This window comes from Brachyistius frenatus, unplaced genomic scaffold (assembly GCF_029030835.1).
Source record: "Brachyistius frenatus isolate BFR_SWC_R1_liver_20210118 unplaced genomic scaffold, ASM2903083v1 Contig_267, whole genome shotgun sequence".
Taxonomy (NCBI): domain Eukaryota; kingdom Metazoa; phylum Chordata; class Actinopteri; family Embiotocidae; genus Brachyistius; species Brachyistius frenatus.
In genome coordinates, this window is record NW_027210866.1 from 28,610 (window position 1) to 56,607 (window position 27,998).

A 27,998-nucleotide genomic window follows, 5' to 3' on the forward strand; every position below is an offset into this window, starting at 1 on the left:
GAATTAACTGCAATTTGCTGTATTTACAGCCTACAACTAAAAGTGGTTGAAAAACAACTTACCAAAAAATGTAATGTTCTATACATGTTTTCATATTCTTATTAATAAGTAAATTTGATTTGATTTGGCACCCATCACTATTTAAAGTCAAAAAGTAGACTTTTTCACAAGAATAGAATCTGATAAATGGTAAAAAAGAATAAAAACTGCAAGCAGTGATATGCAGGCCCTCGCACGCTGCATGTCAGGGATCCAGCGGCTCGGGGCCGCCAGCTCCCCAACGTGCAGCACGCGAGGGCCCGCATATCCCCGCTTGCAGTTTAATTTTTTTTCTCAATGTCGTATACATACATACAGACGACATTAAAATGTATTAAGGCATAATTAATGTAATGTAGATAAATTTTGTGGTAGTTCAGACAGAAATCAAGACGATTTAGACATTTTATTTTTTGTTACTGATTTTTATTTTTGTATGAGGTTTTTTTTATTTTTGTTTTGTTGTGGAGCAGTGGTTAGCACTATTGCCTCTCTGCAAGAAGTTCAGGGGTTCGATTCCCCCTTTTGCCATTCATAAAAATAACTAAATCATACTATAGCTTTCCCGTCCAAATTAGGGGAAAAAAAAAGTCCCACTATAGCAAAAGGTAACCCAAAAGTCATTTTTGGGTCACCTTTGGACGACATGCCTTTTTGTCTGCCACGCCACGGGCACACCAATCGTTAAAACAAATTATTTTGATAACTTTTAATTCCAAAAAATGTTAAGAGTGCACAGACTAAATTTCAAGCCGGTCCAACAAAATCTGTAGGAGGAGTTCGTTAAAGTACAACGTGTTCATCGCCAAAAAAAGATGACTAAATTAAAAATGGCAGACTTCCTGTTGAGTTGACATAATGGTCGACCGAATTTCGTGCATGTAGGTAAATGCAGCCGCCGGGGCATCTGTTTTGGGGGGCCACTTGTTACTCCACTAAAATACGAAATTTTTCGCCGGGAGAGACGCGTGTACCAACTTTCAAGAGTTTTTGAAAATGAGAAAGCCTCCAAAAATACAGTTGTTTACGGAGAATAATAATTACGCGGAATAATAATTCCTCGAAGAACAGTAGCGCTTTCGCACCATTGGTGCTCGGGCACTAATAAGTTACAAAATATTAAAAACTAAAGAAAATACTTTGTTTATATTGGTAATATTCATTTATTTTCTATGTATTTCTTGTTATAGACTACTTGTCCATCAAGTAGCCTACCATGTAGTATTGGGGAACTTTTAAAAGCTAAACGTCAACGATGAGCATACAAGGTAATGCACTACTAATATCATGACATGCGCAGTAGGACTTTGAATCAACGTGGAGGGAGGGCTGCAGCTTTCCCAACCAGTTGTAAATTTCACAATTTCTTTAAATCAAACTTTGAACACTTGCTAATATCACGTAAAGGAAACGTGACCTTCGAATTAAAGTCAAAATGGTATTATATTATTGTTATCTGTTTAGATATCCCGGATATTGTATGGCAACATTCAGCGCTTGTTGTTTCGACTATCACATATGTCTAACACTAACATATGTCTCGTTTGCATGCTCTGTGTATGATTGCACACGAAGCACTTTGCCGTTTAGCTTGTCTAAATAAAATATATGCTAAAAAACCACTCAAACAAACTCTATTATTGACTTAATTAGGTACGAGGGTGATATTTATTGCCGTGGAGTTTGACGTGTTCCGAGGTTTTACGGGGACATTGAACGCAGCATCAGAGGTACCAAACTGCTGCAGACGTTGGCAAAGTTTTACCTGTCAACAAACTGAGACAAGTTGACGGCGCGTTCAAACGTCGCAGATAACTTATGTAAACTCGTTTTATACTTCAAATGTGAGTCTACTCAGAGAGCCAGAGGAAGGAGAGGTATGTTGAATATCGGAAGTGTGAATAAAGCAGAGGACAGACATGGAAACCTGCGTTGTGTCAGCTCTGGACAAACCCGCGGCGGAGCTGACCGTCATGGATGTGTACGACGTAGCTGCGGTGCTCGGGCGGGAGTTTGAGCGGGTGATAGACCGGTTTGGGTGCGAGTCTCTGGTCGGGGTGGTGCCCCGTGTGGTGCGGGTGCTGGAGCTGCTGGAGACGCTGGTGAGCCGCGGAGCCGCCGGACAGGAGGCCGAGGAGCTGCGGAGGGAGCTGGACAGGCTCCGTCAGGAGCGGAGCGACAGATACGAGCAGGACAGGAAGCACCAGAAGGTCAGTGCGTGTTTGTTAATGTGTGTGTGTTTGTTAATGTGTGTGTGTTTGTGAATACGTGCGTGTGTTTGTTAATGTGTGTTTGTGAATACATTTCTGTGTTTGTTAATACATGTGTGTTTGTCTGTGTGTTTGTTTGTTTGTTTGTTTGTTTGTTTGTTAATGTGTTTGTTAATACCTGCCTGTATTTTGAGTGTCTGTCTCTACCTGTATGCTTACCTCCCTGTCTGCCATTGTCCCATGTGTATTGTAACCTTTCATGGTAAGTAACGTTGGATCTGTTAATAAGATTTGATGACATAGTTGCTGTTTTTGGCTAATCGACACTGAGGAAAAACTCAAATTGATCAATTTATAACAGTGAAACAAAGAAAGTGGAGGAACTATAACCAGCAAAATATCGGAATTTTTAACCTTTAAATTGCTTTACAATCACTCAACTATCAAAGCAGCCAGTGATTCATCTTCTGGCAATCACGAAAAAAATTATCAGTCCAGCCTGTTACACTTTGTGATTTAAAAAAAAAAAAATTAAGATCACACATTTACCCATAGTGCTTTAGATTGGTGTTGTAAAAAGATTGTGGTAAACTATCCAACACAGTACGACTTTAAGGTACACTTTACACGTGGGCTGCAACTAATGATTATTTTCATTATTGATTAATGTGTTAATTGTTTTCTCGATTAATTGATCTGTTGTTTGGTCTTTAAAATGTCAGAGACTTGTAAAAAATGTCAACCAGTGTTTTTCAAAGCCCAAAATGCAGCCCGATAAATCTTGTTTTGTTTACAACCAAAACCTATTCAGTTTATTATCATAGAGGGCCAACAAAAGCAGAACATATTCACTCTTAAAAAGCTGGAATCAGAGAATTTAAGCTTTTTTTCATTAAAAAAAATAAATAACTCAAACCTATGAATAGATTGTCAAACTACTTGGCAATTAGCTCTACTTTATACCTTGCATTACTACATTAACAATTCATAGAACACTTTTTACAATATACAACTTTTTATAATGTATAATAACAACAAAATCAGCTTGTAGACATGTTGGTATGTACTTTAAATATCTGGGTTTCTAGATTTTGGAGGCAGCATAATCTGAAGGGCTCTTGACTTTGTCCTGCCCTCATGTTATATTAATCCCTTCCAAACAAATGCTAAATACTCTTTACAAAAGATTTCCATTTCCATTTTTTTACTGTCCCTTCCTGTGCTCAGGAATTGGAACTGGTGGAGGATGTATGGAGAGGGGAAGTCCAGGACCTGCTCTCTCAGATCACTGAGCTTCAGGCCGAGAACAAGAGATTGCTGCTGAGCCTCTCTCTCAAAGAGTCCCCCATCACAGAGGAAGACCTGCAGAAACACGAGGGTGGGTTATCTGCAGCAACAGCTCTCCACCAGGGTTTCACAGCGGAGGTTTGGAAGGTTTTCACAATGAATTATGAAGATAAGAAAACAGTTATTTGGTTGACACATTTATTATTGTGTCCATTTTCAAAGAATTCTTTAACTTTTCTGATTGGAGCGAATAGTTTACTGACCTGAAAAATATCATTTTCAAATGTGCAGCTATAGGGACACACCTATTGACTGCAAATTATGTTGCTGAAGATCAACCTTGTCAGCATCGTTATCTGATAAATTAAAGTTTTAGCCTGTTCATCTTACTTCAATCATTTTAATTTCAGAAAAATGGCATTGTCAAGCTTTTGTTTTGTTTTTGTTTATGTAATTTAAAAGTTCAGTGTTAATTCAGTCAGTTATGTTCCTTTAGTGTGAACAGGCAGCTGATTCTGCTTTTAGTGCCACAACGTGAGTCATACAGAATTAACTTTTGGGAATAAAAGAGCACTGGTATGGCTTTGGTATTCTGTATCTGCGGAAAGCCTGAGCTGAGGTATCAAAATCAGTATCGGGAGAGAAATTGTTGCATCTCTACATGGTGACAAGCACAGTATTGATGAGAATATGGGATTGCACCAATATCAATCACCAAAAGCAATCTATTGTGAAAAATATTGAGACATGTAAAAATCTACAAATATCAATAATAAACAACATATTTTAAGTATATAAATGCAAAGCATATAGGTTCAGTAATTATAAAAACAGAACACTGTGGTCTATAGTTGCACTTGAAGTCTTGTCAGGCATGTGATGTTGTACAGTATCTGGAGGACTGTGGATGCCACATTGGTCGTGGCTGAGAGTTCCAGTGCAGATCTGAAATGTGCTCCGTATGAGTGCCGAGTACAGATTTACTTCATGCCGATCAACCATCTGCTGTATGTTACACATGTTTTGCCTGTGTACAGTATATGCAGCATGTTTGTGACTTGACGTGAGAAAGTAGGTTGTAAAGAGAGACAGTCAGGAGCTGGTTTTGGTCTATTTTTGAAACAGACCAAAATATAGTCCTTGTAGGAAACTCATGGTGGCTGCAGCTATACTTACCATCAGTGCTGCAGCACACACACACACACACACACACACACACACACACACACACACACACACACACACACACACACACACACACACACACACACTGCTTATATACACACTTATGAAAGAGTACTGCATGATATGATTACCGTGCTTATTTGTATCATTTGTCAAAAGGAACTAATTAATGTTGCCCCTGAAAAGAGAAGTTCAAAGGTCTCTCATGCCATAATGTTTTTCCACTGATATGTGTATATTGTAGTCAGACACTTTCTGTTAATTTTGGTACTGTTTGAAAATCGAGTTGCCAAGACTTTAAATGTATTAATGTAATGTAATCCATCACAGTAAACATTTTTGCTTTAACTTGAGAAGCTAATATTTAGTTTTTTGGTAGTGCTTTTGCAAAAAGGGTCTGTTTTCTGAACTCATTTAGGTGTTGTATTTATATTTATATAATTGATTTGCCTGCTTAAAGCATTGCACTCTGAATCTTTCTCACACAATGGATATTTCTTAATTTAATGTTTTAAAACAAAAGCTAAACACAGATACTGCGTGGTTTCCTAACTGTGAAATGTATAATCTACGAGAATGCATTGTTATTATTTCTGTGAACATTTTTCTGTTATTTTTTTAAACATATAACTGCAGGAATGTCGGAGAAAGAAAGACAAGTGATGACAAAGTTGAAAGACTTGGTGGATAAACAGAGAGATGAAATCCGGGCTAAAGAACATGAGCTGACACTAAGAAACGAGGACATCGAAGCGGTGAGTATTTCGAAAATAAAGCAGTCTACAAAATACTCTCTTTCACCAGAATTTGTGAAGTCAAACACATTCTCTCACCTATAGCTCCAGATGCAGCAGCAGCGGCTGATAAGGATCAACCAAGACCTTCTTCACAGGACGGGAGTGATGGAGGCTCAGGGGAAGACACTGATTCAGCAGAGGGCTGAGCTGGAGGCTGCAGCCCAGGCACGGCAGCAGGAGCTGGGAGCTCTGCAACTGGAGCTCACCAGACTGAGAAAGGAGCTCCGGGAGTGGGAACTAGAGAGAGAAGTCACTGAGATACAAGAGTTCCCTCTTTCAGGGTGTAGGATGTCATCACCTCCATCACCCCAAATGACAGTAAAAAAAAAAAAAAAACACCTTGTCTTTAGTAATAAAGTTAAAACTATGTCTGTCTGGTTTTGTTGTGCCTAAAGTGGCTGTGTTGTATCAAAAATCCAGTTCTCAGCAGGAGCACTTTCTAAGTCCATTAAACCAAATTCAGTGTGGGTGGAGTGTGGAGGAGACCCTAGCTTCCTGGCAAACTGCTTAGAGCGCGACCAGAGTCTTTCCCTTCTCCCGAGGTCAGCAAACAGAGAGAATAATGAGGAAGAGGGTGACGAAGATGAGGACACTGCATTGTTACTGGTAATATCTGCTTACATTCTCAAATACTCACAGTATTGCTGTGAGTACAGCAGAGGCCACTGTGTCCCTAAAGGGACAGTTCATGTTTTTGTAAGTGGGGGTTGTATAAAGTACTTTAAGTAATTAAAAGTCAATTTACCTCCCAGAACACAGATGTTTCTGGTCTACTGCTGCCTCAATCAGTAAGTTTGTTCCTGTTATTCTGTGACTTTGGTTAGTTTGGATCTAAACAACACCAAAGTCAAACAAAAGCACAAACAAACTGACCAAATCGAGGGAGCGACAGATCAGCAACTTCTGTGTTCTTAGAGGTAAATTTACTGTTTTTGTCAAGGGAGTCTGGTGACTTTGAAGAGAGAAATGCTGAATCTCTGTTTTGACTACAGAAGAGATCAACTGATACAGAGCCAGAGGAGGAGGAGACAGACGGCCTGGAGCAGGAGTCAGACAAACCTCGATTCACCCTGCAGGAGCTGCGGGACGTCCTGCAGGAGAGAAATGAACTCAAAGCCCAAGTGTTCATGCTGCAGGAGGAGCTGGTGTATTACAAAAAGTACGACTTCACTCACAAACTTTAATTGACTCAGTTGAACAACGCCTGGATGCAAATGTTAACGTTTACCTTTTCCATATCCTTCAGTGAGGAGTTTGAAGATCATGTCTACCCCATTGTTCGCACACCGTCTCCTCCACCCTGCTTAGCTTCTGCTGATCAGCCTGAATCAGGAATTAGACGCTTGTGAGTAATGAGTTTGACATGACACTTGCACATTGCTGACTTACTGAATTTATTTTACAGGAATAAGTAAAACAAAAATAACTTGTTTTTATTTAGTGTGTGGTGCAAATAGCGATATTCACTGTGGTGATCTTCGGGTCACAAAACATATAATAATACTGATCCCAAAAAGTCTTTTGATGTGTTTTGTTTGATCTCTCTAACTCTGAATTTCTTGACTTTATCTACCACTCCCTGTTTCCCATTTTCCTCTGTGGACAGGATCTTCACTGCCATCATGCCAATGGTGGCAGCTGGTTTGATCACAGATGATCCCACATTGTTGCCAATCAGAAGACTTATTTCCTTTTTATGACCTTGAATATAAATTCTTAAATTAATTTCCTTTTTTTTTTTTTACAACCATCTCAACACCCGTTTGCAAACACACAGGTACATGCTGCATTGTGCAGTGTGCAAGTTTTGTAAGTATACTGCAAGTATTTTGGTTGAATAGCTGCCTTACTTGGTTATTTTAAGCTAAATCTGTCTTCTACACTTTAAACTCTGGTGAATTAACCATGTTGTTATTACTGATGTCAAGTTTTATAATATATTTTGGTTGCATTTTTGCTTGGTGAGAGCTTTAAATCAGCACAAATAGTTAAAATGTGAGATAACTACAGCCATAACTGGACGCTTCTTGGTGTTTTAATGAATAATAATGAATAATGATTGATGATCAGGGTTTTGTTGCTTCATAAATTCACTAACTGTCAGTGCTTTACTTTGTAAACCGTATGTAACAAGGAAAAAGCTGTGCCTCATCAGTTGTAATGTTTCACATACTGATGTAACATCAAATGGAGTAGCACCCAAGTTTCTCTTTGCATTGCTTGATCCAAATACGGAAATGGTGTCATTGCAGTGCATATTGTACAATATTTGCTCGCCAATTTTGGAGAATATCCCGCAGTATGAATTGAGTTTTTTAAGCTGCCACTAAACCCATAAATTGGATATCTTGTGTGATTTACATATAAGTGATGTTATGATGTATCTGATGGCAAATTATTGCAAATATTTTTGAGTTTGGATTTAAGGATCACTGAATGTGCTACATGATCATGTGTCTCTGTTTTTCACTAAGAGACTGTAGGAGAGACTGTACTACAGCCTGACGCTACACCTTGTGGTTTACAAGGTCATCCTGATAAACCTCCAGAAGAAATATATTCCATCAATAATTAATATTGTGTAAACATGCCATAACTATCAAAATGTGCCAGAAAAGTAATGTTTGGCTGGGAAGAGTAATAAATAATAATAATTTATTTTTCATCTTTTGAGTTGTTGGTATTGTGTCCCTATCCCATACTAAGACGTTGAAGACAAGTATGCTATCTGGTAGATGCTTTATCTATGTCCATGAAATGTATTTTCTGGCTTTGATCATCAGTAGCATTGTAAAAACATTATTTCGTTTTTGTAACAATCTTTTCTGGATAATTCACTCTAGTAAGCTAAATAAAAAAATAGAGGGCCACGAAAATGAAAACGATCAAATCACGTGCTGTCTCACCTGATTGTAAGAACCCTTCATTAAGAGAAGTACAGGGAGAAGAATGAGGAAGGGAGCTCTCGCACTACCATAATCACCGGCTTCCTGTTCCGTAAAAACCAAGGACCTTCGTTTACGGTTCGACACTGCAGAGTGAGTTCTCTTGAGACATACACGATCTTTGTACTCACCTGTCGCTAGGATACTTTGCCCTCCTCTGCTGTCCAGACCGTCACGTCATTGGCGGCCGAGTGATGGGGGAAGTGCGGCTCGTCTGGAAGTTTGTTACCTTCGTTTAGTAGAGCTATTGAGCCGAAGTGAAAAGAGGAAAAGAAGCATTGTTTTTAAATAATTGTAAGTAGTAGCTGGTAGAGAGAAGTTGACTTAAATTCGGTATTTTAAGGAGTCGAGCCGTTCCGTCATGGAGTTTGGCGAAGAGTCGTCGCCAGCTCTGGCTTTCGAGAAGGACGCGTTTGAGCTCACGGTTGAAGATGTGTATGACATTTCGTACGTGATCGGACGAGATTTGTTAAAAATTAGCAGCACGGGCGAAGAAGTTTCGGACTTGCAGTTCAGAATAGTCCGTGTGTTGGAAATGTTTGAGACTCTGGTGAACAAGTACAACTTGTCTCTGGAGGAGCTGAAAATGGAGCGGGACAACTTGAAGAGTGAACTGGACAGGATCATCAAGGAGGGCTCATCCGGGCAGGGCACGGTGAGTTTACGGTCCGTTTCTGGTCAGATAGAAGTGGGCTTGTAGGAGTAACTTCCATGTGTGCGATCACAGCAAACAGCGGGACCAAACCAGTTGCTGGTTGACCTGACAGACCCCAACAGACCGCGCTTCACCATGCAGGAGCTGAAGGAGGTTCTGCAGGAGAGGAACCAGCTGAAGGCTCAGCTCATGTTGGTTCAGGAGGAGCTTCAGTTGTACAAGAGGCAAGCAGAAAACTAAAGTCTTCTCTCTTTTCGAAAAAGGCTATTATATTGAAAAATATAAGCAATTTATTTTCCACCGCTATTTACTCACATCAGAAGCATAAAAATACAACCACATTGTTTATTCAACACTTCTGGAAAGGAGGGGTTAATTGCAGGGCCGTAGTATAGTACTACATTAGATTGGGTGTTGCTTATAAATGTCTTACTGGGGGGGGGGGGAAACAAGATTGGAAAAAAGGTTGAGCTGAACTGTGCAGTTTGTTTTTGTGTTTAAATAAGACTTTATTGATTCCCACTGGGGAAATTCAATTGTTACAGCAGCACAAAAGTGGAAGAAAGGAGTAAATAAGTGAAGAAAAACTAAGAAACTGATCATTTATATATATATATATTTATTTATATATATATATAATGTGATGGGAGGGGTTGTCCAAGATGAAAGACAGCTTGTCCACCATTCTCCTCTCACCCAGGACAGAGCTAGTAGTTTTAACCGATTAATAAAGTAGATTAGAATAAGAGACTATCTGCAGGCCTACTGTGAGACACTGACAGTATTAGACTCATCTCACTCTCAAATATCCATCCATTATCTATACCCACTTTATCCCGGAGCCTATCCCGGCTGAATTTGGGCAAAGGCAGGGGACACCCTGGACAGGTCACCAGTCCATCACAGAGAGACAGACGGAAACAGACAACCATTCACACCTGTGGGCAATTTAGATCACCAATGAATGAATGCATTTCTTTGTATGGCGGGAGGAAACATGCTGGAAGGCCCCCCCAGCTGAGGTTCTGAACTGTTAAACTAAACTGTACTGATGTTAAAAAGCTCAAAATGACCTCGCATTTTAGTGACATATCTTTTTGCTAACACTAATTTTTAGCAATGACGCAATGACTGATCATGTCTGGGTCTCAGCAATAGCTTTTACTTTTCTTTTTTTTGCACTCCCATTATTTGTTTTTTATGACACCGTTGTACAAAATATTCTCACCGATCATAAATCTGTAATTTCCTATGCAGTGGGATTCTGCCTCAATCTGAACCAGCTATGGTGGAAGTGGATCTGCAGACACCAGCAGCTGCAAAGGACCTTCCAGCCACAATAAATGACACAAAGGAAGAGAAGACTACCATAGGAAAACTGTGAGTAGCAAGCTTGGTTGCAACTAGGTAGACACAGCAAAAAGTGATAAACCATTTTTAGCTGTACACGTCAAATTGAAAGGATTCAAAAGAATTTCCCACAGCAGCCACATGATGTTGTAGCAGGGCGATTGCTCTCACAGCCCGTCTCCTGTCTCCTAATGATATACTTGTGACCCAATGACTTCATGCTGAAGCTGAGGATGTTTGTGTGAGCAGTGAATGGGAGAGAGGTTGAAATGGAGAGTGTGGAGGCCAAACTGCTGCCGTCTGCAGTTATTTCCAGTCTGCCGTGATTTACAGCTGCTCCTGGGAGCAAACTCATAAAACCAACTCTTTTTCTGTTTGTAGGTTTTCATTCAGGCGAAAATGAGAAAAAACATTCACAACAACTGACCACGTAGAAGACAAACAGGATTTGTCGGCACAATTAAACCACTTTTATAATAATGTTTTTTAAATGTGTATTTGAACAATCTAACAAGCACTAGTATTTTGTATTTGTAATTTTAACCGAAAAAGGTGTAACGTAATGCATAGTTACTGTAGTAGAAATGCAGTATATATTATGTGAAAAGAAGATACAGCAAGATAACTGTAAAGTATTATCTAACGAATGTTGAATGCATTTACGGCAAATGAAATTATTTATAGGACTGAAAATATACTTGTTTTTAATAAATCAAAACTGTATCGTAATCAAAAACATTTTCAATCACTCAACTGTCAAATAAAAGAAAAATAGAATCTAGCAATAAAAAGGCCATTACATATTAAATAGTACTTGTGATTTTTTTTTTAGATTTTATTTTATTTTATTTTTTTAATGGGGCTAAATATTAATGTTTTTGATCTCATGTCAGTGTAAACAAATCACAGCAGATGGACGCCCAACAAATGTACACTGACCACCAACATCACCTTATTTCACACATCATAAGCAGGGTAATAAAGATTTATTTTATTTAAAAAAATGTAAGGCTTTGTTAGTGCAGGCATTTCACTAACAGCTCGATGGCTTTTATAGTTAACTATTGTTTTGGTCAGATGAATGGAGCTGAAAGCAAAGATCAACTAAATTTAATTTGACACAGTTAATGTTCATCAATTACTATAAATTGTATTTCATACGGTTTTCTTTGCAGACTCCTCATTGTAAAATATAACACATTAAGATTGACTTTACCGAATTAACAATGGAATCTATTCAAACCTTTGTTGCACATAATCCAGGCTACTTTCAACATTACTGCTGAATATACAGAATATTTTTCTGGCAAAAAAAACCAAAAGCCAGTCACAACATTTAGATAAATTATTATCCTCACCTGCTTTTCAGTCTTGCTACTTCTTTGCAATAGAGGGTTGGTATATAGTAGCTTCATTTTCTGTCTGCACATTGGAATAGATGTAATCTAACATCAGGGTGCCTTCACATACTACATAAAACTTTCAGTTCCATGTCAATTTAGGTCCGTTCCTGCACGTTATGCCAACCTCTCCATGTTCCCCATCTGTGTCCTGGCTGTATCAAAAGGTAAAAATGGTTATCATCTTCGAGCTCCATGTTTCAGGTTCAATTCTCAGATTATCTTCAGCGGTAACCATGCCACAGCTGGAATGAAAACTCAACTGTTTTATTCCTCAATTTACAGCACAAGTAATAATTTACAATAGCCAGAACTGCATTCAGTATAACAGGTAATCCTATGGACAATGAAACACTACTTGTTAGAAAATACTCTTCAAACTTGTATGCACCAGCTACAATTATTTTAAAAACAAAAAGATATAAAAGCACGATAAAAACAAACTTTGCAAAAATACACTTCATAAATTGAAACCTCTATTTAAAACAAAATCCAAATTTAGATCATTTCACTAGACTGTTTGTGTCATCCTTTACACGAGGATGAAATGGACAGCAGAGAGCACCAGTTCATGTGACATGTGAACACTGGTTGAGGTTTCAGTGTTTGAGCCAAGGGTGTGCCAAGACTGAGGCTTTACTCCGATCACCGTAATCGTACAGCAGCTCCTCCTCTGCTTTGATGTCTCTGGAGGCCACCAAGATCAGATGAGGGGTTCCATCGATCTCGTGAAGCCTCGTCTGGCAGTTTCCAGTTTTACTGTGGTTGATCAGTCTTCCCAGCCGGCTCGTTTCCTTTGTCGCGTCCACACTTTGAAAAGACAACGGTTTCAACAAAACAGAAGACAAGTATTCACACCAGAAGAAGTAGTCGTGAATATCTTAAAGAACATTTTTCAATTGCAGTCATAATTAATCCAAGAAATTACCTTTGAACAAGGTTGCTGCTTATTACAAGAACTCACTTCCTGTCTTTTTCCATATCAAAAGTCAGTGGGGAGAAATTTTCTCAGACGATATGGCTAATAAAAGAAATACTAAAGATGCTGCCCAAACTACTGTATTTTCAACTACACCCGTGTGCATGCACACACATAGCTGCACATGTGCCTGCTTCTATTTAATTTATCTCAATTAGATGTGTAAAGCATTACTGCGATGATATCTCAACCACCATTTTGAAACATCAGAAAGATGGTCAATAATGAATTTATTTGAAGCAGACTTTAATTTAAAGTTAGTTTAAATTTGAGGATAAAATTAAAAAGATCACTGAAATCGTGGATAATATTCACTCAGGAACAGGAATTTAAAAGTAAGCTTATTCATGAGCTTTTAATCCAAATTTTACAGATTTCCGTGTAACACCATACAATCTGTCAAAAACACCTAAAACAATGTTTTACTGTAAGATCATATCTCATCAAATATTTAATTTCCTTATCATTTCACCCGCAGCTCATTTTAGAAATCTGTGTACGTCTGGTCTGAATAATGAGTTCATGTTATTCTTTTAGAAATGCCAGTTTCTGTGTGTCCACATCATTTATACATCTGGCCTCAGGTGTCAGTATTGTTACAGAGCGGTGACGTTTGGACTTACCAGTACGTTTTAGATTGATACTGGAAGTAGTACATGTAACAGCCTGCTTGAGCATCCCGAGTGTACTGAGCTTCTCTTGTTTTAGCCTCGGTGAGGTCCAGTAGGTCTCCATGGTACTCCACGACAAAATCTCCCTTCTTGAAGCCCTTGACAGCAAAAATCCCTCTCCCTTTTCCCTCTATGTGTTCGACCTGTTCACATTCAAAAGTGATTTAGCAAAAGTGGGGGAATTACTTGACACTGTATAAATATTACATTTTTAACCAACAGAAGGTTTTTAGTGTTTATGACCGCTCTATAGATAAAATATCAAAAGTCTCCATACAGTAGGAAGTGGCACAACACAGTTAAACCTTTAAATGTTACCTGCATTCCTTCTTCAACGCCATTCTTTATCAGGTCATCAAGGTGTCTGTGTTCTTCATCCTGTTGTCAGCCGGCGTAATAAGATCAAAGTTATACTCGGCAAAAAAAAAAAATGAACGTTGCAAGGACAATTTCAACAGTAGACTGTATTTGCTGTTCAGCTCTCAATGTAACAAATACCTTTAACTCCGCTTTAGTTTTTCTGTTACTCCTTCTGATGGGGAAATAGTCTGTGACCTTTCTGTTTTGGGGAGCTTTACTCTCCGTCCTGAAAAGACAGACATTATTAAAGTAATGAGAGGTTATTATTGTGCAACGGGCTGTGGGAAGTCTTGGCTTTGTGGACTCACTTTTTTGCAGCCGGTTTGCGACCAGTTCTACTCCGAGGCTTGGATGCTGAAACTTTGCTGTCTGTTGCGGATCTGCCATCTGTGTGTGTGGTGGAGTCTTTTTGCTCATGCTGGTCAGTGGCATGCTCTTTTACCCCGTGACTGTGACAAGCCATTTCGGTTTTCTGCTCTTTGGACTCACAACTCCCAGACTTAATTTCACTGGGTATGTCTAAAATGAGGAACAAAGAATGAAACTGACAGCTGCCCCCAAACACTTCGCCTTCAGTAAGAGAGCGAGGTTCTCTCAGAAAACAGCTAAGTTGTGTCATAAGATAAACACGTCAATAAACACTGCTACCATTCAAACTCCTTGGAAGATTTTCTGTGGTACACATGGATCTGCTGACCATACGCTAACAAAGAGGTCAACAGCCAAATAGCTGTGAGGTTACATGTAATAAAAAGGACCGAACATCAATTCTCAAAGTTTTATAAGTTATTTAGGTACTGACCTTTTTTCAGCTTTGACATGTCAGAATTAGCTGCATCAGAATCATTTCCTTCCTGGATCAGCATGCTTGAACTGTCGCTCAAAGGTGATCTCGGTTTGGTAGGACCCCGTAGACACTGGAGGATTGACTGCACTTTACCTACACACTCCTGCATGAATCAATGTTATTTACATTGATTAAAGCATAGGAGTGACGAGGTGCAATCAATTGTGCATCTTTTTTTTAATTTTTTTTATGATGATTTAAAAACAGTTCATATTGTGATAATGTCAACATAATAACTTGTTGATGTAATGAAGTCAAATCATTATGCAGCTTAAGGGCATGACGTACATTATGTGCCCAACTTCCACAGCAACAGGCATGGCTGAAAGTGTCTCAATGGTAGAGTAGTGACGGTGCGTTCATGAGCTGCTGGAAAGTGGGAAAGTTTCAACCTCTGAGTTTAAGAATGCATCTTAACACCTGTTGAATTACAAATATCACAGCAGGAAAGTGAGAGGCTGTTGAGAGCTCAGAGAAATAGGTTTGATGTCACTTGCCATGCGAGTGTTTGTGGTGGGAGGAAGAAATATAGTCCCTCTGAGAATAAGTCGTAATAGCCAGACTTGGTTAGCGTAACCTACCTAGCTGTGTGAAATGTTAAAACAAAGTGCATCAAAACTTGTGGAAATGTAGTGCACGAACAACATTGACCTGTTGGGCTCCATTTTGTTCCGGTGTTTGTTTATGTTGATGCTTTTTTGTGAAAGTGGGACCTTTCCCAGTTGCTGCCTGAACGCAGTTACAAAAAGGGGAGCGAATTCAGTGGTGTGAAAGTACTTTTGTTACAAAAGATCCAACGTACAACAATACAAAATAATGTTCAGTTATTACTGAATATTTGAAGGCAAAAAAAAATGTATGCTGACATGTGAAACCATTGCACTTATCTAGTTAAAACTGTATTAATACCTTTAAATATTGTGATATTATGTTAGGGCCATATTGCCTCATACAGAACCGTGTAGCTATTGTGAACACAAAACACAGTTGGTTCATTACTTCAGTCCCAATGGATCCAACAGAAAACACTGAACAGATTGAAAAGACTTCACTGCTTTGCCTGCCAACTCCACAATGTCAGTCTGAAATCAGCTACTTGTTTACTCATTCACTGTTGTGTCTATAATGGATAGTGAGCAGTAAACTCAGACTGAGATTTCAGACACTCACTAATAATGTTGCACTGCTGATATCAACTTGAATCAGAAGCTTTTTTTTCTGAACCCGTGCAATAAACAACAAGACATATACCATGATGGGGATGAGGTGCAAATTGAACAAAAAAGAAATTCAGACACTTTGAACACATTGAGAGTCAGAGGTTTTGGGGCTTGTGGCGTTCTCTGAATAGTTTTTTCTAATTTTAGTTTTGATCAAAAAAATTACTTTTGTGAACTTAACGTCGCTATGATTTAATAGATTTATGACGTAGTACATCGTTGTTCTGAATTGCAGACAGCACATCTTTGCAATGAGGAATAAACAGAGATGTTACAATGAACATATTGGAAATTAAAAAGAAAAACTACTGTCAAGATATTGCTAATTGTTTCCAAACAAATAACAGCCTAGCATCAGTCTCTGGGATTTTTATGCTCTGTTGTTGAAAACTTGAGGGCACTATATAGTATCAAATATACACAGTCAACTAAAATGTCGGTAAATTTAGTGCACTTTTACAGTCTGGTAAATAGGAAGGGATTTTTGGACACAGCATGGGAGTGATTTCCGTGGTAACAGTGTCATATCTGATTGGTAGAATTTATTGTATTGAATAATTGGAAAGGAGATTGATAAAACTATAGTCAGACACCGTCAGATGAGCATAAAATATATAAATGAGTATTAAAAATCATACTACGGCTGAAAGCTTATGGTGCACTGGAAACCATGTAACAGTGTTGATGTTCGGCTCTTCATTTCACATTTCTCTTGTCTAAACAAAACTGAGCTTACTTATATATGGATAGTCTTTACCCTTTGATTAGTGAAAGTTATAAAGGTTATAGGTGTAAAGGTTTTGCCTGCATACATCACTTACAAACAACAGGCAGCATCCTGCAATATGGGTTAGCTCACTGTAGGAAGCTTACACCTGTTGCATAGAGTGTATATAGAAAGGTCTGTTGCCAAATCCCCTGTGAGAGTAACGTTGACACAACATGGGAGAAAGACACTCATGGTTTTGTGCCATAACTGGCAAACACACATTTCTGAACCCAAACAGCAAAACGTACCTTGTTAGTTGCGGGCTTGTTTTCCTTTGTCTCCGTCTGTGAGGTGACTTTATGTTCAACAATGTCCTCGGGCTTTCTCTCGGTTCTCAGCACATTTTTCTTCCCTTTATAAACATGGAACAAAATGTAAGCATTTATCTCTAATTTACGCAACACCACACGAAAGCCGCCCACTTCCGGCGAGTTATTTATAAACAGCTACGTTTGTTTGAACAAAGTTGGTCCTCTTATTTGCACACACTTAGCATTAGCTTCTAACTAAACCGCTACGACTGCAGCCCTCTGTGACAAACTTAATTCCTCCAACGACAACGCAATTGCAGGTTTACCTTTTGCCATCTCAGTTCACAGGATACAATCCACAGACGACGAGGAGTCTTTAAAAATGTTGCCCTCTTGTTTCCACGGGCTCCGCGTTGCGTTTATTGGACTGTTTTTGGAACGACAAACATCAGGCCTCAACAGTACGGAGCGGAGGAAGACCGTGGAGTATTTAAAAACGCTGCTGCTCCTCCCATTGGCTGTTTCCTTCAGACAGGAGGGGCGCGAGCATGAAAGCAACGCTCCCATTGGCCGGAGCTCTGCCTATCACTGTTCAAGCACACACGCGACTCCCATAAATTGTGCGGCTGTATTTTTTTTTTGTTGCAAAAAGTACGTTGATCTCATCGACGTGCCCGAGGGCTGTTTAAAGAAACCTGGACTAGACAAGATTTTCCAGGTTCCCTTGCTGAATTTTTGGCACGTAAGTTCTCATGGAGATTTATTCTGTGCAGCTCGCCTGCTCCAGATCAGACCAGGTGAACAGCAAGCTTTATTAAACCTGGTGCTCTTCAATCAGCATTCACTTTGATCAGAAACTAATTGCTAAATGCTAAAAATATACATTCAAGTCAAACTAGACTTACATCTACAGATAACGCCTGTATACAGCGCCTTTTACCTGAAGAATAAACCCACATTAATATTTTTTGGAAAACACTCTTTAAATACATCATCAACAATTTTTGGGGGGTTTTACTACATTTGATTTTATTATTGTTTTCAAAAATTCCCTCTGTCTCGTACTATGTGAACCACTACACATTGCAACTTTGCATAAATAGTGCAAATAAAAGCCTTTCCGGGTTTTGTTATCGAGTCCTTTCTGGCATAAAATACAGGATCATTCAAATATTCATGTCTTCATTGCATTTCTCCCACAAACATTTTAAATTGTGTCATTTCCAGGTTTGGAGTCTGTAGCCAGTGCTTCTTTAAACAGTCGTTTTCTCTCCAGATTCTCATTTGCCTTCCTCCTCTTTTCTTGCTTCCTCAGTGCAGACTCTTTCTTCTTTACAAGAATTTCACTGAGCTCTCCTTTATATGAAACATCAAGTTTCTCCCTCATGATTTCTCGGGCACGTTTTCGATTTGTATCCACAGATCTGGTCTGATGGCACTGCAGGGGAAACGGCGCAAGAGATTAAAAGAACATGGTTAGTAAATCACATAACTTTGGTTGACAACATTTCTTTTTTTTTTTTTTTTTTTAATTTTTTATCTCATCTCAAGGTAGTCTTGCTATTTTGGGCACGATAATGATCTTCAACCTTATAACTCAACTTTTAAGCCAACAAGAAATGTTTGGAAGAAATGGACATTTTCCTAAAAACAGAGCAAAGACTGACAGGGTGAGCAGATCCCAACAAACCAAATGTGGGGCAACATGGGACACGTTACCAATGTTGATAGTCTAAAATGTTGATATGCCTATCTAAAAAAAATAAATTAGGTCAATATACCCTCTAAAACTCACTGAGAATCACCTTCCACCTGCTTCAAGTAGTTAACAGTCTTTGTTGTAGCTGCATTTTCTTTTCTTTGTGGTAGTTTCCATCATATTCTGGTGAAAGTATTGCTTGTGTCTTAGTGGTTAGTTGCAATTTTCCCTCTGGGCCTAGTTGGCAGCAAAGACAGTGACAGACTAACCTGCACTTGACCCACATATGCATTTTGATTGACATCAAATACAGACCCAGGATGAGAACCTTCCCTGCTTTGTTCACAGTCTCTGGACAAAAGACAGGTTTTTAGAAGTGTCTGTCCTGCAGTATTGGATTTTTGACAACTACAGCCAATCAAAATGTGGGACCTTGTCTCGATATGTGGGAAATCAAGTGGGACACTTAGTCACGCTATAGCCTAGGCTGATGGACAGACGATCAGAAATAGCTATGCAGTTTGAGGTAAAAGCGTTTTGTCAACTGCTGTTTCAAAAGAATGCACTTAAAAGCACTTTCATTTGAATCACTATTTCACCATTAAAATTTCTACTAATGGACACAAATGACAAATACACAGATGAGGATTTACCTTCACCACAATGCCAGTGGGGATGTGCTTCAGCACCACACAGTTGCTGGTTTTGTTGGTGGCCTGTCCTCCGGGTCCAGATCCTCTCACGAACTGCTCCTCAAGCTCATCTTCGATCAGGACAGGGAGGTCTATCAGGTCCTTTTTACCGACTGCCGAAACACATATGAGTCCAGTCGGGAAGGGTCTGAGCAGTGGCGACATGCTGGGATAACCTCTCCAGAGGACCCGACTGGACACACTGTACATACAGCTGATGATCGGAACAAGGCCTGGCATGACATTACAATGCTCTTAATGTAACTAATGGAAGAAATGTCAGTTACCAGACCAAAAACTTCTTATCATCCACTACGTTACTGTTTCACGGTCACGGTGGGTGCTTGTTTGTGTTCCGTCTTGTCTTCTTCGCTTCTATACTCCTCATCCAATCAGCGGTCGCTGTGTTTTTATTCGTGGCCAGAATAGTTGTTGTGTTGACCCTCCACCGCCACCGTGTGTCGCTTAGTGGAACAGAACTAGCAGGTAAAAAAAAAAAAAACCTGCAAAAAATAAAATAAAATTACTTTAATAATACTCTTTTTTTATTTTATTTTTTTTATTAACGTGACAGCTAATTTCTCAAATGTTTTTAAAGCCTCTTTCAGGGAGATGATGTTGCTGCTTGGATGCAAATGTCCATGTCCACAGCTCTGACCTCCAATACAAGTCAGTTCTTTTTGTTCAACTTTCTGGATGTTTGGTGCTAATTGAGGTTTAACTGAAATTATTGCGGCAGATTTAAGGAAAACCCAATGGCCCAATCTATTACTTTTATACAAACCTAGATAATCACTAGATAAACATTTGGGAATATGATAAAGGACAAATCACATGCTCAAAGGATGTCAGGTTTCTATTTTATGGCTATGTTTACAGCGAAACACTTCTGTGAGTAGGCCTATAAAAAGAGAAGTATGCAGCAACTTATAGTTGTATACAATTAAACCATGAAGACATTACCGTGTTTAGAATCTGAATTTACATTAAATGATGTGAAAGATATGAGAATATGTAATTAATACCATTGCACATATATGATGGTTATAGAAGTAATTACAGTATGCACTACTGATGGCAGCAGTTTTTGTCACTGTTCAAATAAAACACACCTTATGGTTGGAATCATTTGTATGAAATGTAAACCCTAAACTGACCACACCCTCCAGTGTCCATGAACTAAACTGTACAGGCACGTTTCAAGTTCACAGGGAAACATGTTTTATAATGAGACATTTTTGGTTTGATTCTGAAATCGTAATAAGAACCCTCCTTTTCACCCTAAGTATAACATCAACAAAAGTATGATGGGATTAAATTATAGCCTAATAATTACCACTTCAGTTGACTGTGGTATAAATGAGTTATCTTTATTTTATCATTCGCCTTACATGGTACATAATACATTGTATTTTGCATTGATTTGCATTGTTTTACATAAGACATTGCTGTTAAATTTAAACAACAATGTTCGTCACTGGCAGATGTCGATCACTGCAAGGAGTACCAAACACTTGTGGAAGGAGTTCTTTCTGCTTCAAACAAAGGTCTAATCCATGTAATAAACTGCTGACAGCCATTTGAAGGTATAAATACAATAGTTTTGAACAATTTTTCATATGGAGAGTAAAATGGACTTTGATGTAATGCTTCCTGTTCTCTCCCTTGACAATGACTATAATTAATAAATCAGTAAACTATGTAGGTCACAGGGAAAAGGCAATCTCTGATGACCTGTGGTGACATGACTCTGATATTACTGGTGGGGGAGGTGCATTATTTCTAATTACTTGAACTACGTGTTTCGTGCTCATGTGGTGTGACCCTAATGTTGGAAAAGTTTAACCTTGACTATGTCATTCTTATGTGGATCTAAAAGACTAATTTCCAGTGATGTCCAGTGTCTGCCTGCCTGCCTGCCTGCCTGCCTATGATGCCTACATGATTCCTGTACATGATAGATACTTTTATTTTATATTAATCCCTCAAGGGGACATTTTTTTCTCTACAGCAACATATGCAGGTACAAATGACAGAATTAAAAATAGAGGTAGTGAAAAATATTAAATATAAAAAAATGCACATTATATCCAAATAAAAATAGAATGATATTAAATTAAACTAAACAACAGTGCAACGGTGTTGTTGACGTGTGACAGATTTAGCCAGAGGTGAGCTATTGAACAGTCTGATTGCAGTGGGCAGGAATGATCTCCTGTATCAGTCCTTGTGGCAGCAGAGCTGGAGGAGAAAGTGCTCCGCTGTCCCTGCAGTAGGTGGTGGAGAGGGTGGTCAGGATGATCCAATATGGATAACAGTTTGTTCAGTGTCCTCCTCTCCACCACCTTTTCCAGACTGTCCAGTTTGCAGCCAATTATGGAGCCGGGCCTTTTTAACCAGTTTATTAAGTCTGTTGGTGTCACCGGCTCCAATGCTGCCCCCCCAGCAGACTACGGAGAAGTACAGTTCACTGGCCACAACAGACTGGTAGAACATCTCCAACATCCCCTTCTTGCAGACAGCGTTGATGTTGATCTTCCAGGTCAGTCTGTTGTCGATGGAGACACCCAGGTACTTGTACTCCTCCACCATGTCCACATCCTCTCCCAGAGCACTCAGCGGTTGTGGAGCCGTCGTCTTCCTCCTGAAGTCGACCACCAACTCTCTGGTCTTGGCCACTGTGAAGCAGGTGATTTCCACCAGCCCACTCCACAAAGTCATCGACTACTGCCCTTTTGGTAAATAAAAAAAAAGTGCTATTACAGCCAGTCTATGATGCTTTTAAGGTTCCCAACACCAATATTTTAAAAAAACAACACGTTTTCTATTTCACTTCACTATTAATTAAGCAATACATATTACAGTAAACACACATCAAAAACAGATGTCCCTAAATAAATTACAAATGTGAAGATATAAATGGGTTTGTCTTTTGCTGTATGGACACTGACTGCTGTAAATGTTTTTCACTTTGCATGTTTGTCTGCGGAAATACGTAACCACTCGTTCTAACAGTTTCGACCATATGCAGAATTGCCAGCAGGGGGCGCCCTGTTACCAAAATGGCTCAGCCGAATTGTCATCGTTTAGCCAGCAGAGGAAAATACCAACACCGGAAGTTGTGAGACTAATCTTTCAGAAGCAAAGTCACAACGGTGTTAGTGCTCCTTTCCTGTGAATAACGTCCAAATAAGGTTTCGAATGAGAGTAATGTTTGTTAACACATGGGGCCAACAGTTTTTCAGCGTATTACACATTTCAACAGTTGAAACGTCAAGACGCCATATACGCGGTAAATTCGACTTTTATTTTGAAGAGTGTACCGGAAGCCTCGTTGTACTCGGGTGAACTTGTCAGAATTATTTGTCGTACTTGAAAGGACTGAAGTCTTGCAACGGTTCAGACTTGAGGAGTAACAATTTACGATGGCAAGAGCTCTTCGTCTGACCCCTCTTCACTCTTCTCGGTTCTCCGGACGGAGGCAGCGGCTGCCGGGCTGAGCTCAGGACCGATTATTCCGTCCCCTGGCCGCAGGACAAGCCCAACCGCCAACTCATGCGAGGGTTGCGCGGATATTCAAGGACATTTTAACGTTACCATAGCTACTTTGGCCTTTTCCTGTCGATCTAGGAAATCCAGCGTGGAGGATCTCCGGCAGCAATGATGCGGCCAGATTTTGTAAACATGGGCAGAAACGGCGGTTGATATCATGTAACCCACCCCCCCGAGTCGATGATGTTTCTCTCCGTGTCATCCTTACATGTCGCACCCCTTCCTCTGCCGAAGGGCCAAACAGACGGCGACGTAAAGGGAACCAGTCTGTGACTTTTCGATGCGTTTGTCAGTCATGGCATCGTTTCCAGACCCCATCTAGTCGGAGTCGTGCTGAAGAAGACCCCTTGTACTGGAGGAAGTAGTGACCCACCCCTAATAGACCTGGAGAAAGGCTGGTGAACTTTGAATTACTGCGTGCTGGAGTGTGGCGAAGACAAGAAGGTGCATCGCTGTGGTTGCATCGGGTCCAGGTATGTGAAGAGCATTGCAAGCCGTCAATTTGTCATTACCGTGCTGCCATGTTGCTAGGTAACTAACCGAAGGTGGGTTTACTTCAGTTCAAATGTGATTATCCCTCTCTGGGATGGTAAATCTTTATTTGACAAGGTTTCTTAATAACACGTGCTGTCATAAGTCGCCATTAAATGTGTTTAGACTTAACTTTGCATTCCTCCTTTGGGCATAAGAAGTGCAGAATATTCGTCTGCCCCCATGCCGTGGCCCTGTTGCTGCACACAGGCAGGCTCATTACAGTTGACGAAATTTTCCTCCTGACTGTAACTCTGTGCTGATGTTATCGCACACTGCATCTATTTTAATCACATATTCAAATAGTCGTCGCCAGACCTTGGCGTTGAGACTCACCAGAGGCCCTATGATACGATATTATACTTGAGTCATGATATCATGTTTTGGCGATTCTAAATATTATTGCAATATGATGAGCATTGCGCTAACATATGTTGCAATTTCATTACTTTATTTCAACTATAAATGATGTACCTAAAGGAACATTTGCATCAACGTCGGTTTTATATAATAAACTAGTTTTCAATCTATTCATCCCACTTTAATTAATTTCATTGCAACAAGATGGGATTGTCAAGTAGACAGACCAAGTGACATTGTACTAAAAACGTAAATGTCACATGCATCCAACAAATTAATTTGTTTACTAATTTAATAAAACATCAATATTTGATGTCCATGAAGCCATATAATAAACATTGCTTTACTACACTTTATAGATTTTTATTTTTTTCCCCTCCATCCATACTGGACATGCTTCATGATCTTTCTCCTTTGGTGCTTGTTCTTCTTAGAGGCATTTTCTAGTGACACCCAGGTGTGATAATTTATGTAAGACCCTGTTGAAAATTACAGAATCTTTAACTAACCTGTCAGCAGGTTTGCTGAGAAATAAAGAGAGCTCAAATCTCACATGGATTCCAGTTGGCTTGTTTTTGACATCACTAAGAAAACCTGCAAGCCACACCACACGCTTGTTTTTGTACACCCGAAGCCTGTTTCTGGTTCAATATGACTTTATGAGTTTCAGCATCAAGAGTCACTTCACTTGACTCAGCAGGGCCTGGGTGAGTCACCAAGGCAGTGCTGACTGGGCTGTGGCATCTGTTGTCCAGATGATGGCTCCGCTATGAGGTCGGGCAGGAGCTGCTGCACCTCCCCTCCACTGTGACCCCCTCATTTATGTCCAACATCATTGTATGTCATTTTGAGATTTATCCATGTTACTAAACTGAGATCATTGCCCAGCTTTAGAAGAGCAAGATCCAGCTTGCACTTGGAGTATGTTGGCAGAGAAAGAAATACAGGACACATACTGAGATAGATGTTTTCTGGTCCAATACTACTATAATAACCCTAACCCTGCTTTGACATGTTAAAACCTGCATCGCGCCTGCTTGAAGCTATAATAGTTGTGAGGTTTGTGGAACAAGCTCCGTATCATTCGCTCTGATCTAAAACATTTCCTCGTGTTTTTTAAAAAAAATGTTTTTTATCTGAGACAGGCATCACTGCTCTTGTTGCTGATTATAACTTGCAAAAGCTGGTGGTGACTTGCACGATATGTGTACATGCCCTTCATTTGTGTTATGAAGAAGTATACCATAAACACAGTCTGCTGATGTTGCTGCCTGGTCTTCAGCTACTGAAGTGCTACTCTGATGATTAAAGGCAGAGTGTTTGAAGTGAAGGCCCTCGATTACGGCATCTCTCATGATGACCCAGAATTCACATCCTGCTCATGTGACCACCTTCTTGACCAGTAATATATAATCTTTATGATATCATTATGATCTGCTGTGAACACGGCAATTCGTCAAGATATTGTTCAGGTTTTTTTTTTAGGATGGACTTCCTTTCCTGCCCCCAACAGACACACTCACACAAATACACATATGTGGTACATGGCTGGGGCTGTGTTGGCCATGCAAATTTGAAAATCTCCATGGTGACTTTCAAACTTCAGAGAGATCTGTGCCTCTTGTTACTCCACCGTTTTTTTTCCATTGAAGGCAAGATTTGAAATTGCAACTGAGTATTCTGTTAGATAGTCTGTGTCAAGAGTGTTTGCGGTATTTCATATTGAAGTTTGTTCATGTAGTTTGGATTTGCCAATGTCCAGCCTACAGTAATTAACTCTGAGAATTTAATTGACATTACGTGTCTGCTCAGTGAAAATATGTGTTTAACAGTAGAGTCATATTACATTTTACTCTGGCAGAAGCATTTCTGCAGCCTGTGAAATGCATGTTTCTATATTGAATGGCCTTTAATGAAATATGTTTGTTTTCAGAATTAAATTACAAAGGAAAGACCTGCACAGACGTCTTGCTGCAATGTACACTTTCCCTGTTTTATTATCACTCCTCTTTTCATCGACATTCTTCCCAATCGGAAAACTTGGAATTGTGGGTAGTTCCCTCAAGTAAGTTCTGCAGCATTGCAGACATGCAGGAAGGGGCAGACAGATTTTAAGACAGCACATGAAAACGCGACGATTTCACATTAGTCTCAATCCTCGTACATAAATATACATTAGAAATATATTTGTACGTCTTTGACGGCTGTTATTCGGGTTAGGCCATGCCGTTGGATAGTTTTAAACATGTCATATCCCTCTCACCATATTGAGAGGGATTGCCTGTACTATTGTCATTTTAAGTTACACCATGTTGAATATAGTTAGAATCTGTGATGTCCCTCCCCCAGAAAACGGCTCTGCAGGATCTCATTCCACAAATACTTTTTTGAAGTAACCAAGTCATTTTAACAGAATTCAAATATTCATTCAGTATAAATATTGTATGGGTTATTTCTTTTTGTGGCTTCAGCATTGCAAAATTCTATGCGGCTGTAGTCTTACTAGAGTTTGACACAGACAAGACTTGAAATTGATCAAATTTAATGGTTCTCTTGTTTGGTCCTTTGAGGATTTCCATACATGGACTTGTACATATTTTTTTATTTATTTTAATTAGTAATTTTATTCTGTTTCAAAGTATTTTGAGGAGACAAAGTACTAATATGTTTTGTTTTTTTAATTATGTTTTTAAGCATCTACAAGGAAGGGAGGAATATTACACTAGTAGAGAAATTGAAACCTCTTTAACTCTCAGGTGCCTTTCTTGAATACAATACATCAGACAAACAAACACAGTATGTCACCACTGTAGGAGAAAGAATGGAGGAAATTATGAATCAGCTTATTGTCTGTACAGTTGTGATTTTTGGAGGCAGCCTTTTGTTCGCTGTTCACGAATTTTAGTTAAAGCAGTTCCTTTTTTTTTTTGCAAGCACAGTGGAGACAGTACGAAGAGCTTTTTGATGAATGAGGATAATAATTTCTAACTGCATTCAGATACTGTGCTAATGTTTGCTCATTCGTGTCAAAGAGGTCTCTTTCCCAAGATTGAAATTACTCACCACTCCACTAATGTTATACAGTTACGGGAGTACCCGACAGCCTTCTGATGGTCTGGAGCAAAATGCTTTAAATACATGCTGTATTTCTGAATGACGCTGAAGTGGAAAATTCCTGACAGAGGAACCTGTAGCTTTTGAGTGTGTGTCCCAGCCTTGTTCGAGTATTCATAACGCTGTGTGATATCTGTCTTTTGTATCCTCACATGTGACAGATCGTCTTTATTCCTACAATACCTCTGAGTTTGTTTATTGTATTACAGCATAATAATTCTGTCTCCTATAAGAACAGAAGTGACAAATAAGCACACAGCCGTTGAATCAAATTTTTGTCGAGGGGAAAAAGCCAAGACGCACTTCCTGCCAGTCAAAGTTTGAATGACGTATGGAGCTGCTCACCACAGCTTTTGGTTCCATGTGTGTACTATGTGAGCTGATGTTCAGATGAGATTGCTCGCACAGGAAGAGGAAAGAAACACCAGGTACAAAGAGTAAAATGAGCTACATAATTATGTAATTGATCTGTGTTAATGCTGGTAGAGGATTCAGGTCAACTGTAGGTGTTGCTCTGCAAATATATATGTCAAATATACCCATAAATTATTTTGCTTGCTTGTGTGGTAACCTGACATTTGCTCTACCCTTTTGCTCCACCTCTTTTGATTTTGTAAAAGCCTACTGAACTGTTGTGTAATACTGGTGTTGCTGTGTGTAATTTCTTCATAACATTTAATACAATTAGGTTATTTAAGCAGAGGAGAGGGATAGACTACGCTCTTTATGTTGACCAGACTGTGGACTATTTTGTAAGTCTTTTGCATGCTGATTTCCTGCATCTATATTATTCCACCCACCATATAACACAATCACTGTCACACCCACCAGAGACAAGGTAGCAGTATAATCTCTAAGACTAGCTGATGAGGTGCAGTGGATAGTGACGGCTGAACAGCTGTTAAACAGAGCAATTTTCTTTTTTTTTTTCTTTTTTATTATAGATTCCTCGCTTTGTTCTTTATTTTATTCTGTTCTGTCTATAAAATGGACAAACATGCAGCCCATAATCTCTCTGGGGCTCATTTGTTGGATGTTGAGTTGGTTAATTGTTCATATGACTGCGTTAGCTGGCTTCCTGTGAT

The 27,998-nt window shown here is 39.3% G+C and overlaps 5 protein-coding genes across 11 annotated transcripts in view; 3 read left to right on the top strand and 2 right to left on the bottom strand.

The window, feature by feature from the left end:
* Positions 1-1,779: 1,779 nt before the first annotated feature.
* On the top strand, positions 1,780-8,183 carry LOC138634557 (RILP-like protein 1). Of its 4 annotated transcripts, none has more exons than XR_011311990.1 (9): positions 1,780-2,249; positions 3,477-3,627; positions 5,358-5,476; positions 5,561-5,836; positions 5,939-6,124; positions 6,511-6,677; positions 6,765-6,863; positions 7,125-7,327; positions 7,993-8,183. XR_011311990.1 is itself a non-coding variant. In XM_069721554.1 (8 exons), exons 1-8 carry the CDS (start codon positions 1,959-1,961, stop codon positions 7,216-7,218), a joined length of 1,383 nt encoding a protein of 460 aa, XP_069577655.1. In that variant the 5' UTR covers positions 1,780-1,958; the 3' UTR covers positions 7,219-8,183. The 4 variants fall into 4 exon arrangements, 2 of the variants coding, with proteins under 2 accessions (XP_069577655.1, XP_069577656.1); XR_011311991.1 differs by having other exon boundaries at positions 7,125-7,295; XM_069721554.1 differs by having other exon boundaries at positions 7,125-8,183.
* Positions 8,184-8,642: 459 nt separating this feature from the next.
* Positions 8,643-11,264, top strand: rilpl2 (Rab interacting lysosomal protein-like 2). The gene is made up of 4 exons (XM_069721543.1): positions 8,643-9,118; positions 9,191-9,342; positions 10,376-10,498; positions 10,850-11,264. The coding sequence occupies exons 1-4, from the start codon at positions 8,825-8,827 to the stop codon at positions 10,869-10,871; spliced, it is 591 nt and encodes a 196-aa protein (XP_069577644.1). The 5' UTR covers positions 8,643-8,824; the 3' UTR covers positions 10,872-11,264.
* Positions 11,265-12,119: 855 nt separating this feature from the next.
* On the bottom strand, positions 12,120-17,600 carry kmt5ab (lysine methyltransferase 5Ab). The gene is made up of 8 exons (XM_069721550.1): positions 17,292-17,600; positions 16,963-17,066; positions 14,681-14,828; positions 14,187-14,397; positions 14,017-14,104; positions 13,837-13,896; positions 13,471-13,661; positions 12,120-12,678 (listed from the first exon to the last, which is right to left on the bottom strand). The coding sequence occupies exons 1-8, from the start codon at positions 17,299-17,301 to the stop codon at positions 12,468-12,470; spliced, it is 1,023 nt and encodes a 340-aa protein (XP_069577651.1). The 5' UTR covers positions 17,302-17,600; the 3' UTR covers positions 12,120-12,467.
* Positions 17,601-17,966: 366 nt separating this feature from the next.
* On the bottom strand, positions 17,967-19,730 carry mtrfr (mitochondrial translation release factor in rescue). Its single transcript, XM_069721551.1, has 2 exons — positions 19,318-19,730; positions 17,967-18,403 (listed from the first exon to the last, which is right to left on the bottom strand). Exons 1-2 carry the CDS (start codon positions 19,594-19,596, stop codon positions 18,173-18,175), a joined length of 510 nt encoding a protein of 169 aa, XP_069577652.1. The 5' UTR covers positions 19,597-19,730; the 3' UTR covers positions 17,967-18,172.
* Positions 19,731-22,776: 3,046 nt separating this feature from the next.
* Positions 22,777-27,998, top strand: part of LOC138634534 (membrane-associated phosphatidylinositol transfer protein 2-like) — a 42,185-nt gene continuing 36,963 nt past the window's right edge. The window contains exon 1 of one of the 4 annotated variants that reach the window (XM_069721526.1): positions 22,777-23,381. The gene's annotated coding sequence lies outside the window, so the exon portion shown is untranslated. The remainder of the gene's footprint in view (positions 23,382-27,998) is intronic. The other 3 variants (XM_069721521.1, XM_069721524.1, XM_069721525.1) reach the window with 3 other exon arrangements.

Excerpts from the sequence above, each read along its gene's own strand:
- LOC138634557 (XM_069721554.1), top strand. The coding sequence starts at position 1,959 with ATGGAAACCTGCGTTGTGTCAGCTCTGGACAAACCCGCGGCGGAGCTG. Across the intron at positions 5,837-5,938 it reads CTCCATCACCCCAAATGACA|TTCTCAGCAGGAGCACTTTC; the intron begins GTAAAAAAAAAA and ends TCAAAAATCCAG. Across the intron at positions 6,864-7,124 it reads GAATCAGGAATTAGACGCTT|GATCTTCACTGCCATCATGC; the intron begins GTGAGTAATGAG and ends CTCTGTGGACAG.
- rilpl2 (XM_069721543.1), top strand. The coding sequence starts at position 8,825 with ATGGAGTTTGGCGAAGAGTCGTCGCCAGCTCTGGCTTTCGAGAAGGAC. Across the intron at positions 9,119-9,190 it reads GCTCATCCGGGCAGGGCACG|CAAACAGCGGGACCAAACCA; the intron begins GTGAGTTTACGG and ends GTGCGATCACAG. Across the intron at positions 9,343-10,375 it reads GAGCTTCAGTTGTACAAGAG|TGGGATTCTGCCTCAATCTG; the intron begins GCAAGCAGAAAA and ends TTTCCTATGCAG.
- kmt5ab (XM_069721550.1), bottom strand. Across the intron at positions 14,105-14,186 it reads CGCAAACCGGCTGCAAAAAA|GACGGAGAGTAAAGCTCCCC; the intron begins GTGAGTCCACAA and ends CTGTCTTTTCAG. Across the intron at positions 13,662-13,836 it reads GCGTTGAAGAAGGAATGCAG|GTCGAACACATAGAGGGAAA; the intron begins GTAACATTTAAA and ends GAATGTGAACAG.
- mtrfr (XM_069721551.1), bottom strand. The coding sequence starts at position 19,596 with ATGCCAGGCCTTGTTCCGATCATCAGCTGTATGTACAGTGTGTCCAGT. Across the intron at positions 18,404-19,317 it reads CCACTGGCATTGTGGTGAAG|TGCCATCAGACCAGATCTGT; the intron begins GTAAATCCTCAT and ends TTTCCCCTGCAG.